This window comes from Etheostoma cragini, chromosome 10 (assembly GCF_013103735.1).
Source record: "Etheostoma cragini isolate CJK2018 chromosome 10, CSU_Ecrag_1.0, whole genome shotgun sequence".
NCBI lineage: Eukaryota > Metazoa > Chordata > Actinopteri > Perciformes > Percidae > Etheostoma > Etheostoma cragini.
The window spans coordinates 10,714,991-10,727,167 of record NC_048416.1 but is presented as its reverse complement, the minus strand read 5'-3'; the positions used below and the strand labels follow the sequence as shown (position 1 = coordinate 10,727,167).

The 12,177-nt window shown below is 43.2% G+C and overlaps 2 protein-coding genes across 2 annotated transcripts in view; one reads left to right on the top strand and one right to left on the bottom strand.

Moving 5' to 3' along the window:
• The window catches only part of rell2 (RELT like 2), a 12,766-nt gene extending 9,909 nt beyond the window's left edge, over positions 1–2,857 (bottom strand). Inside the window, exon 1 of the mRNA XM_034883249.1 lies at positions 2,653–2,857. The gene's annotated coding sequence lies outside the window, so the exon portion shown is untranslated. The remainder of the gene's footprint in view (positions 1–2,652) is intronic.
• A 1,063-nt stretch (positions 2,858–3,920) lies between these two features.
• Positions 3,921–12,177, top strand: part of trappc11 (trafficking protein particle complex 11) — a 16,303-nt gene continuing 8,046 nt past the window's right edge. Inside the window, exons 1-14 of the mRNA XM_034883242.1 lie at positions 3,921–4,256; positions 5,032–5,260; positions 5,417–5,586; positions 6,514–6,584; positions 6,809–6,923; positions 7,418–7,517; positions 7,597–7,670; positions 7,966–8,062; positions 8,182–8,315; positions 8,556–8,697; positions 10,214–10,307; positions 10,681–10,760; positions 11,452–11,530; positions 11,911–11,965. Coding sequence (XP_034739133.1) covers positions 5,057–5,260; positions 5,417–5,586; positions 6,514–6,584; positions 6,809–6,923; positions 7,418–7,517; positions 7,597–7,670; positions 7,966–8,062; positions 8,182–8,315; positions 8,556–8,697; positions 10,214–10,307; positions 10,681–10,760; positions 11,452–11,530; positions 11,911–11,965 — 1,415 coding nt within the window. The 5' untranslated portion in view covers positions 3,921–4,256; positions 5,032–5,056. The remainder of the gene's footprint in view (positions 4,257–5,031; positions 5,261–5,416; positions 5,587–6,513; positions 6,585–6,808; positions 6,924–7,417; positions 7,518–7,596; positions 7,671–7,965; positions 8,063–8,181; positions 8,316–8,555; positions 8,698–10,213; positions 10,308–10,680; positions 10,761–11,451; positions 11,531–11,910; positions 11,966–12,177) is intronic.

Here is a 12,177-nt window from a genome sequence, read left to right as displayed (position 1 = left end):
TGGCCACCAAACATGACGTTTCACAAGAACACAAGAACACAAGTCCATAGAAGAACACATATTGAGAAACGCCCCAAGAGTCAAATGCATCACTAGCTTACAGCAACATTAAGTACACCTCTGACATCTGTTTTTATATCATATGTGTTTCCAAGACTGGAATTGACCCGCCAACCTTGTGAAAATGGGCGACCACTCTATCTCTGAGCCACAAGCCACTCACGTTCCACAGTGGTTTCAGCAGGGTCCCCTGCAGGTCTGAATGCAGTGGCAACAACAACTAGAACACTAGCATTTTAAGTGGACATGATGTCCTATTTTCCGTCCCTACGCAGTTTAACACAGGTAATAATTCCACATACTGCTGTCAGAGATCCCAGCAGAACGTTCCCTAAAGGTTCAGTTTTTTTGACCTTTAAAGCAGAAGGTTACTGTTGTAAAGCCTTTAACCGCTGGGCAACCTTCCTGCTACTTTTACTTTTTCTGATTGCTCGTATTGGTGTGATATTGCCAGGGTGTCTGAAAAAAAGTGAAAGAATAGATGGAAGAAGTTCTGACTGTCTCTCTCTGTCTCTCTCTCTCTCTCTCTCTCTCTCTCGCTCTCTCTGTCTCCATCTCCTTCAGCTGAAAGAGGCACTGAGCTAAAGGATGACTCAGCATCATCGTGACCTCCACAGAATGACGTGTATGGTTTTGTGACTGCATAGTGTTGCTCAGCATTTACACAGGATATAGTTGGTGTGTGTGTGTGTATGTGTGTGTGTCATTACAGGGATCTGTAAGAGTTCACATGCATCACAACCTATGATCACAACAGAGAGGAGAGAGGGTGTGTGTGTGTGTGTGTGTGTGTGTGTGAGTGTGGGGGGGGGGGGTGATGCAGTGATGCAGCAAACAGTGAATGGTCAAATTGAAAAGTTACAATAAAATTGAGTATGTTGTCAGACATCATTCTTTACATGCGTGCTGAAGCTCAACATTATAAAGTCATTAGGCTGGAGTATTTCCTGCAGGGCTATTACTGTAACTGGACTATTCTTCACTCCTAAGATGTTTCAGGCCTCTTCTGTGTACAGTCTGCATGTTGTCCGAGTCGTTGACTCTGCCTGTTTTAAAGGACACTGGAAGTGTTCAGTCCACGAGTCCAAGTTCATGTGTCCCAGGTTAACTAAACACACAAAATATGTCCTTGCCTTCAGCGTAATGCATGAAAGAAATATCCTCCAGATAGCATGGTCTCCAGCCCAGGCGGTTTGATGGATACACGTAATGCTACTCAAAAAAGAAACATCTATCTATCTATCTATCTATCTATCTATCTATCTATCTATCTATCTGTAGCCAAGGTTATCTATGCATAGGCTGTCATAGGCACATCTGTGGATGTGTTTGTTGTTAGGTGGGCTGTTTGGTGTGGAAAGTGTCCTTACATGAGTTCCCCATGAAGAACATGAAAGACCCCCATCAGTTAAACAACTGGAGACAGAAATAGTTGACAAGTCGTGTGCAGGCCTACGTGACTTCTTACAGCGTGCACAAGCCTACATCAGCACGAGAGCCATGTGATGAATATTTGACTAACTTCCCGTGGGAAGGAAGGCAGCAGGCTGGAACCTTCCAGCTGACCCTTCTACATCCGCAACAGCGACGTGTGTCCATTAAGTCCCGGTCACTGCAGACTGATCCACTCCCTATCCAAAGGTGCGCTGAACCTGCATGCTCCACTGCATCCTGACTCATTGTTCTTTATTTAGAATCCAGTTTTATGGACCACAGAATCTCTGTTACCAGCCATCAGTTAAAAATTGCTCAATCTCCTGCGGCGTTCCTTCTCAGCAGCTATCAAGGTCTTACACTTAGGCCAGTTGTGTAGTCTAATGGATTGTAGTGGGTGTACTGGTGTACTGTATATGTTTATGTATGGGCCAAAACCACACCAGGGAAATGTTGTGCGTCAGAGACTTCATTTTCTGCATTCTGATACACTTTTATGAACCAATTTACTGTTGAAATAGGCTACCTTTATTTAGCCTATGCAAAGATAGAAAAACACAGATGACAATTCTAAATCTATCAAAAACACAGCCTATGGAAAGTAAGTTGTGGGATGTCATTGAGCATTTCAGCCTAAGACCCACTGCGTAGACAACGCTGTTAGTCTACAAGCAGTGCGTTTTGGTGGAAGACATGCATAGACTAGGCTACTTCTAAAGTTTACAACGTTGACTCGAGAAGATAGGCCTACCGAATTAACCAGCCGCCTCCATCAATCACTGACATATCTTGGGTTTAATTTATTTAGGTAGTCTACCTTCCGACAAGTCAGAAAGCACTTAAGTGCTTTATATTTCAATGTGAGTTTGGCGAGTAATTTTTTATGCAAGATATGGGTCGAATAGGCAGTAGTGTAGCCTACAGCAATAGGCTACCATCCCGTACAGTAACGCTGATTCACTGCATCCCCCGCCAACTCATCCTGTCCATGCACCAGTCAACACCAGCCCGGCTTCTCCTGCGATCTAAAGGTCCAGCACTGAGACACATGACATCTGAATCCTGAAGGTTAAACAGACTACTTCATCAGTCATTGCAATCTAAAGACCACCGGCCCCCAGACACCACTACACAGAGACATGTAGCCAGGAAACTCACCCTCGGGCAGCCAGGCAGGCAGACAGGCAGGCGGGGAGGGGACACCGCTGGTCCCGCTGCAGAAATGCTGTCCCATGGCTGCAGCCTGTCCGTGTCCTTTGGTCGGCTGTCTGTGGACACGGGGACAGGAAGCTGTCTGGCTGCTCCTACAGCTGAGCTCCACCTGCTTCACATGCCGCTGCTTTGCAGGCTATCTGTTTTATTTATGGTCCACCCTTCACCCATCCCACTATTGACAGCACGATGTAATCATTCAAATCAATTATTATTCATGTGCTATAGAGTTAGTAACTTACAAATAATAAAAATACAATACAAAAAAACAAATATATATATATATATATATATATATATATATATATATATATATATATATTCTTTGATTTTTTTTTGTATTTTGTATACATACACACTTATTTCATGAGTTACCGGGACACTGTTTGATCCAACAGATTATCACCTCCGATAAGATCTCTATCAGAGGAGGAACTGAACAGCTTCAGTTTGAATCTCTCGCCATATGTGGCTCTGCCAGCTCACGTTGTCTTTTGAATTCTATATTCTGTCCTGTCCTGTCCTGTCTTTAAATTGTCCTTATCAGGACATGCACTTAAACTCCATGACATCTCTTGGTTTATCCAATGTCGCCAACAGATTTGATATGGGATTTACTGTAAGACTGAAAATGTAAATCATGTTTTCATATGTGTTTGAGTGCCACACAGATATATTATCAGCAATAATGCAGCCTGACACTAATGTCAGCTAGAATTACGTGTCTCCCTACAACGTTTTAGGGTATATGACATTATAATAGTGTTATACGGATGCCTTTATTGTCCATTAGATTAGCATATAATGAAAATGGGTCTTTGGCACTGGCATAGGCTATATGACAAAAAAACAAAGAAAACAATACACAGCATTTGCGCATCCATAAATTTTAAAGTGACCAAGTGGCAGTCCCTCAGTATATCACAGCCATGAGTATGATAACATACTAGGTCATGTATTTATTTCCCTACCTCAACATAGCCTATAGGCCTGCCAAAGTGTTTAAGGTCCTGGACAGCAGTGAGTTTGACATGACATCCTCAGATAACAGATTGTTTGTATTTTTTAGAATGCTTTCTGGAGAGACAGGAGAATTATCGTATAATCTGCCTTTCTTGTTGTTAAAACGAATAATGTGGTTGGTGAGGTAGCATTTAAATTTGAAAAGCCGAACCGGAAGAGGTATTCAACGACCTTCCGCCACCAGAAACTGACAGCCAGCTAGCTAGCTAGTTAGTTAGTTGTTGCTTCAGCAGCAACAGCTGCTTAATTAGCTCTTATTATTTTGTGACCTGTCGGGTTTGACGCTTTGGTGATTAACTCAAGGCCAGGCACCCTGAAACGTTTGCTAATTAAAGATTTGCTAGTTAAATTCGCCACCTAACTAGCTAGCTAAATAACAGTATAACGTCAACTTCGCAAACGTTAGCTGTTAGCCTTGATACAGACCACTGCTCTGCAAACAGCTTGCGAATTAACATTAACTACTGGTAGCTAGTTAACTCAGCCAAACTACCCGTCACCAGTCCCCCTCAAGTAATGCAACTGAGGTATGTTCTTTAACGTTTTGTTAATGCTAATAGCGTTAGTTTATCTCGCTTCCGCTTTCGTCTTGAAAATAATAACCATGAAATGTGGCAGCCTCTTTTCAACTAACTACAGTAACGTTAGATGTGTAGCTAGCTATATGAAGAGATGTGCTAATTGAGGGATCATGTCATGGAATGTGTAAAGCTCTGCGGTCCGCAAGGGTGTAAACAACTGAACTGTTAGCTAGCTCTTAGCTCAACTGAGCTAACTGAGCTGACACTCATGTGACCTGCAGGTCCATGAAGGCTCCCTCTTTGACTTCCTGTACAACATGGTTTTTAAGTTTTAAAAAAATACACATAAACTCAAAATAAAATATTGATATAAGATGGCTGCGCATTGCCACTTATTTAAGATGCTTTTTAACCTGCTGCACTCGGGTATCAAGTACAAAAGAAGATTAAAGATGTCTGTGCTGCAGTGATGCCGCTCTATCCTCTGTAGTTGTGTGATGCTGCTCTGTGCTGTGTACTGTAGTTGTGTCAGTGATGTTGCTCTGTCCTGTGTAGTTGTGTCAGTCATTTGCTCTATCCTCTGTTGTTGTGTCAGTGATGCTGCTCTGTCCTGTGTAGGTGTGTCAGTGATGTTGCTCTGTCCTGTGTAGTTGTCAGTGATGTTGCTCTGTCTTGTGCAGGTGTGTCAGTGATGTTGCTATGTCCTGTGTACTGTAGTTGTGTCAGTGATGTTGTCCTGTCCTTTGGGGATGTGTAAATGATGTTGCACTGTCCTGTACAGGTGTGTCCATTCTTAGAGCACCGTGATGGCAGGGTCCCAGTGGGAGCTTCCTCCAGAGCTATGTTGTCGGCCCATGGCCTTCGTGGCTTTGACCGGTCTGGATGTGGTGTACAATGCTGTGCACCGGGCCATTTGGGATGCCTTCTGCGCAAACCGACGAGCTGACAGAGTCCCTATCTCTTTTAAAGTCCTTCCAGGAGACCATGAATACCCCAAGTGTCGCACTAAGGTGAGCAGCTGCTCATAGAGAGATCTGGAAGTCCATCAGTCTATGATATAGTTTAAGCTTTCATCACTCTCTTGTCTTCATGTGAGCTCAGTAATGCCGTCTGCACAGTAACCGTATGTATAATATATATATATATATATCTCTCTCTCTTTCCAGCGAACGTCCTATGAGTGGTATATCCCCAAAGGCATCCTGAAAACAGGCTGGATGAACAAACACCTGAACCTGGTACCAGCTCTGGTTGTTCTGTTCTACGAGCTGGACTGGGACGACCCACAGTGGAAAGAAAAACAATCTGAATGTGCAACTAAGGTGGAGATTGTCAGGTAGGCGGACATTGTATTTGCCTTAAGTAAAGCTTTTTTTTGGTGACCAGGGGTGTGAGAGCAGGCAGGTGTTGCAGGGATGCACTCAATATTTTTTGGTCATTAGATACAACCCGTCACATGGATTTCCAGCATTTGTTTTTTTCTTTCACTAAAACTTCAAGAACCATAACTACCATAATCCTTATTACGTTGTTTATAACATAATAATTGAAGAGGTCATGCAACTCTGCCAGAAGACGTAAGAAAAGTAAAGTGTTGCTATTTCCATTTTCCAGAACTTTTCATAATCCTGCAAATCAGCTCCTTACACCCCAATCAGAAACATAACTGCACTAAAATTCATCTGCGATGTTCATTTATTGGCATTGTACAACACAAGGTTGCACAACCAAATGCAGTTGTAGTCCCTTTATGCTACACAAGTGAAAACCAAAACAGTACTGCATGGTTTGTATTTGCGTCAGGAGGACTGTAACAAAAGCACTGGTAAGTTCTCTTGGCAGACGTTTGGGCTGGCGTCTTAAAGCTGAAGTGTGAAACGTTAGTCTGTCTCCCCCCTCTGGCAGTGAGAGTAATTACACAAACACTGTCACAGTGGGATTCAGATTAACACAAATCCCCCCTCCCTGCCTGTCAAGGTATTGGGATATCAGGTAGACTGACGTACTGTGTAACCAATCAGAGAGCCAGACTAAGCAGCCACACTGAGCTGTGAATGAGTGAGTAGGTTGGCTGACAGCACTTTGTGTACTGGTCATGTAACCATGTACTTGTGCAGTTAATAAACTACTCATTCAGCGGGCAAAAATACATTGAATAAAAACTAAATGTGGCAAAGTTAATTGGAGCTTTTACTCTATATGTGCCGCCGCCTCTAGACTCCGAACTTCCATCTGCAGTCATGTTGTGTTTTGGTGTCTTTAGGACCAGTCTTCAGGGCAGGAACACCAAGGTGGCTGTGGTTCTGATCCAGAAGAAAACTCCTCTGCCTCCAGGTAAACATCTCTACTCTATTAGCTTATGCTCATGTTTTGTAATGTGTGTCTCCAGTATATCCCTGTCTCTCCTTCTGACTGGCAGCAGTACATATGGTGTTGTACATTTTATAATCAAGTTTTCTATCTGTCAACCAAACTAGCTGTAAGTGTTAGGCAGCTTCCTGTCATCAGCTGTTAGAGCCAACCTTCACAATCTGCTCTCTATTTCTTTCTCTGAACAGGAGAGGACCTGGTGGCATCAGAGAGAGCTGCAGCTCTTTGTAACGCCTGTGATCTGTCTGGCAAGAGTCTCTTTGTACTGCCACACACTGACCACTTAGTGGGCTACATTATAAGGTAGTTAACAATTCACTAATGCCATAGAGATATTTTGTAATTAAATGGTCCAAATGACATCTAGTTTAATGTAATTTGAATTTTGTGTTTTTAGATAAATTTTCCACATAGGCACCATTTACACCTTGCAATAAAATTTGTTTTGGGTGTTCGGATTACAATCAGATAGTGTGACCACATGAAAGTCCAGGTCACCCTCGGTTAGTGCACCCAAAATGCATTGAGGAAGGTTTGTGTGCAGCAGCGGCCAGATGGAGAGGGAAAAGAGGACGTTTGGTTGTTTGAGCTGGACAGAGCCATCAGATCTCAGTGTCAACACTGAAGAGACATTAATACCGGGTGTAAATGTAATCAGGATACATCACATCTAGATACATTTTGGATAGGAGACGCATTATAATTCCAGGTTTTATTGGGGTGATAGTGATATATACGTTGGTTATGAGCTGCAGTCCTACACGCTGAGATTGTGTTCTTCCCTTTTGATTCTGTAGATTGGAGAATGCTTTCTACGAACATGCTCAGACCTACTACTACACCGAGATCCGTCGTGTCAAATCACATAAAGAGTTCCTCAACAAGACAACACATCAGGTAGGAAGAAAGGAAGAATAGTGGAACTCCAGTTTGAAACAGATGGAGCTGCTCTCCTCACACTCTCCTCCTCTCCCAGCTGCTGTTTGTCCGACACCAGTTTAAAATCGCCTTCTTCAGTGAGCTGAAACAGGACACCCAGAACGCTCTCAAGTAAGTCCCAGCCTGTATCCATTGTGGAGAAGATAAATAGTTTGTTGCGTTAATGAGACCGGTCATTTCACAATCAACAGATTGAAGTAAATAAGTCCTATCAGGAAAATGTATTGTAAATTGTGTTGAAAATAGGGATGTTATTGCTTGTTAACTGTCAGGATTAGAGGAGACACATCACGTGGCTTCTTGCCTAAGCATAGCATGGTAAATAATGCTGTAAGTATAGACACACAGAGAGCTGCACACTGCACTCTAGCTCTTTCTCTTCCACTGATTTGGTTTGGGCCTGTAGGTACTACAGGACTGCATACAGTCTGGTTCATGAGCTCAGGGCCCACGAGACCAACATGCTGGAGATCAAAACTATGGCTGGATTCATCAACTATAAGGTACTTGTCTCTTGTCTTTAAACTATCAACGTCACACAGGCAGCCCAAAGCAGATGGAAGTCTGTCATTACTGACCACCTTTCATTTTTCTTTCCTTCTCTGTCTTTGTGTCTTTTCAGATCTGCCGTCTGTGTTTCCAACACAACACTCCTCTAGATGCTATAGCCCAGTTCAGGAAGCACATAGACCTGTGTAAGAAGAAGATCGGCAGTGCTGAACTGGCATTCGAGCACGCCGCATGGATGTCCAAACAGTGAGATACACAATTCTACACACACCCTGCATGTTGAAGTGATTCACAATACAGTGCTGTTTACATTTAGTAGAAATTGCCTACAACATGAAGCGTTTTGAGAGATTTCTGAGGCTTGTTGTCATGATGGACCCGAGCCCCGCAGCTCTGCTCTTCAGCTGTTAGATGGCTGTGGTTTTCAGAAAGCTGATCTATATCCCTGATGACCAGCTGTAAAATGGCCCATTGTCTTCCTAACAGGTTCCAGTCGTTTGGGGAACTGTTTGATGAAGCAATAAAGTTGGGCCTGACAGCCATCCAGACCCAGAACCCTGGTTTCTACTACCAGCAGGCTGCCTGTTACAGCCAGGACAGAAAGACCCTGGCTCAGCAGCTCTGTCAGGTGATGATGCTACAGGTTCTCTTACTACCTCTCTAAGTGACACACACAGTTCAGTAACAAATCAAAACCCACCTTTTCTGTTCTAGTACAAGTAAGTGCTGTTACAGGTCTTATATAATCCTCTAACCGATAATATTGGCCAGCTTAAATCAGACTGAAAAACAGTTTCTGTTGGGAAGCCTGTACGTACTGTTTCGCCTCTAAAGCACCATTCAAAGTAGGGCTTCACAATTAATCGAATTTTAATCACGATCACGATTTTGACTTCCCACGGTCAAATTAGCGTGATCGTGCAATTTTTTTTTTTTTTTAAATGCGTCATTTCCTGGAACGCTCTGGGTTTTTTGCAAAACCAATCTACCCCTCCGTAAACCACTGTATGATCATGTGCCAGTCGGAGTTGTTCCCTCCACCGCACAGCTTAGTTTCTAGATGTAGACAGTCTCAGAGGACAGAGGCACGCGAGGAAAATTCCACAACAGATAGGTTTACCAGTAAACGCAACCTTTTGTCCCGTCTGTGTTGTTTTTCAGCAAACAGCAGTGACCGGTGCAAGTTAGCGTCTGTTAGCTCACAGGGCTGAAGGGTGCGAGTAATATTTTTCCTCTTGGTCTCACCAGTGCACCTAATGTCCTCGCATCCGCTGTAGTGTTGTTTATACCAATATGGTTTAATTTTGCGTTACATGACCCATTTCTTCTGTAAAGCTGTACCTGTGTTGGATCTCTCCTCTACTCTCTCTCCCCAGCCGCAGCCCTGACACACCTGTCCACATTTCTGATATTTGTCCACAGTATTAATTGTTATTAACACAACTCTATAATGTTAAGAATGAGAGGAAAACGCGTATTTGTACCAGTGTTTCCGCTGCTAACGCTGCTATCGCGGCCACGGCAAAAAACACAGAAGAAGTTATTGAATGCAACTAACTTCAGTTCGTAAAGTAATAGCGTGTGAGACGGAGCCTGCTTGACCTAGGTGAGAGATGGCCCATGGCCAGAATATCTTAGTTCATAAAAATGCAGCGCAGTGACGATACAGACATTTCATACACACACGGTGTGTAACTGCGCTGACCCACCGTTTGACCCGTGCTGGACCCATTCATAATGTGTCAGCCGTCAGTCTGAGTAGATCCATCGCACTCCCCCTCTCTCCCCCTAGCTCTTTTGATCAGTTATTGTTAAAAACAAGTGAAGGAGCTTTCTCAGAGATACATTTAAAACAAATATATATATCCTACGCTGTTTATTTCAGATAGCTAATTTTCATTTACATGTGTTGCAGCTGTATGTGTACAACATACAACTTCAACATAACAAGAATGTAGCATACTATGGATGTGAAAGCCGTTATAAATAGCCTATGTGAAAATAAAAGTTGTTTGGTAAAATCAACAAATAATTGTGATAATAATCATGATCACAATATTGATCAAAGTAATCGTGATGATCATTTTGGCCATAATCGTGCAGCCCTAATTCAAAGGTTTAATTTGATTGGTTGGTTGCTTTAGGCTGGAGCGAGTTATCCCTCCCCCGAACCAGGGGACACACAGAGTGGGGGACTGGACTTCTACGGCCAGAGACCATGGAGACAAGGACATCAGAGTATGACACACACACACAGTGTGGCACTATCTTTGTGGGGACCCGTCATTGACATAATGCATTCCTTAGCTCCTTAACCTAACCTTAATCATCACTACTAAATGCATTAATTTAACCCTAACCTAATTCTAACCATAATCCTAAAACCAAGTTTTAACCTTCAAACAGCGCTTTAAAGTTGTGAGGTCCAGCATTTTGGCCCCACATAGCTGTCTGGACCCCACAGGTATACTGAACTCCAGTTTTATTGTACCCCACAATTATAGTTAAACAAGAACACACACACACACACACACACACACACACAGACAGCATTAATGAAGATGATGAAGAAGCAGTGTTGTGAGATTAAAACATGGCTTTGTATTTGCAGGTATTGACCCTCCAGATGCAGAGAAGGAGAAGACGGGGATTGTGGCGCTGCAGAGTAAAGAGAGAGACGTGCCACATTCTGTGAGAACACTCACTTAATACACAGCTGTCTCCTAGCTCGCTGATGTATTGTCCCATTTACTTTAAGGCAGCAGATAGGACACTTTAAACCACTAGTTCTATAATTAATATGTTATTATAACATCTTTCAAAGTGTTGTTATAGATTTTGTTTCCGACCGCACTTGAATGCAACTTCATTTCACATGGGAGAGAGAAAGAAAAGAAACAAGCGTGACGTAGCGAGGGTTTTGTTGTTGCAGTCAGCTTTTACACAAACTCCCGGGCAGTTGAGTGCTTATGATTGGTGTTTTAAATCTTTCTTGTGGTAGGAGGTAGAGGCAGTGATGTATCTTGTTTCCTGTTTCCTGTACGGGACTGTGACTTGGCGTTTTGTTTCTCCAAAAGTTGAGTCGTCTCAACTTTTTGCCGCAGGTCACCTGCGTTTTTTTGAGTTTCCTCAGTGCGATTACCCCACTGCAGCCTAAACGCACTACTCCCATTCAATTTGAATGGAAAGCCTTGGATTTTTGGACGGACGACGTCTGAACACTGTTGTGCCTCTCTCTGTCTGTACCTCTACAGCAGCTGATAATAGTTGTGTTACTGCTGTATGAAGCCCTGCCTCTCTCTGTCTGTACCTCTACACCAGCTGATAATAGTTGTCTTACTGCTGTATGAAGCCCTGCCTCTCTCTGTCTGTGCCCCTGCAGGAGCTGATAATAGCACTCCTCAGTAACGCTGTGGCCCAGTTCAAGAAGTACAAGTGCCCTCGAATGAAGAGTCACCTCAGTGAGTAGCACCGCGCTCCGGTCCTTTAATGCCTCCTTTGGCCTCACAGGGGAGGAACACTAAATTTTTGTCATTAAAGTCGCTTCATGTTATTCTCCATAACAATAAATCTGCAGATTGTAATTTATAGTGAGCCTGATTGTAAGTGCATTACCCTTTCAAGCATTCACATATCCAAGTTAAGAACTGCACTCATCAGGTAAACATGTTTGAGGCTGTTGAATAATTTGACTTTATGTTAATGGTATGTGATCATCACATAGTGAGGCAAGCTCATCAAAGCATCGTTTTTTAGACATGATTTCAACCATCAAGGAGCATTTTATTCAGATTCAGGCTGCCCCTGTGTTGACTCTGAACATTGTGTGTGTCCTGCGCAGTGGTGCAGATGGGAGAGGAATACTACCACGCTAAAGACTACACCAAAGCCCTGAAGTGAGTCAAACACATGCTGCACACTGCACCATTTGTCAGCCAGTTCCAGGGAGATTGTTTCCTAAATCCAATTTTGAGCGTTGTCCCTTTAGATATACACCTGCTGACATTTTAGCTTTCCACAGTGAGCAGTACTAACGGGTGTGTGTGTGTGTGTGTGTGTGTGTGTGTGTGTGTGTGTGTGTGTGTGTGTGTGTGTGTGTGTGTGTGTG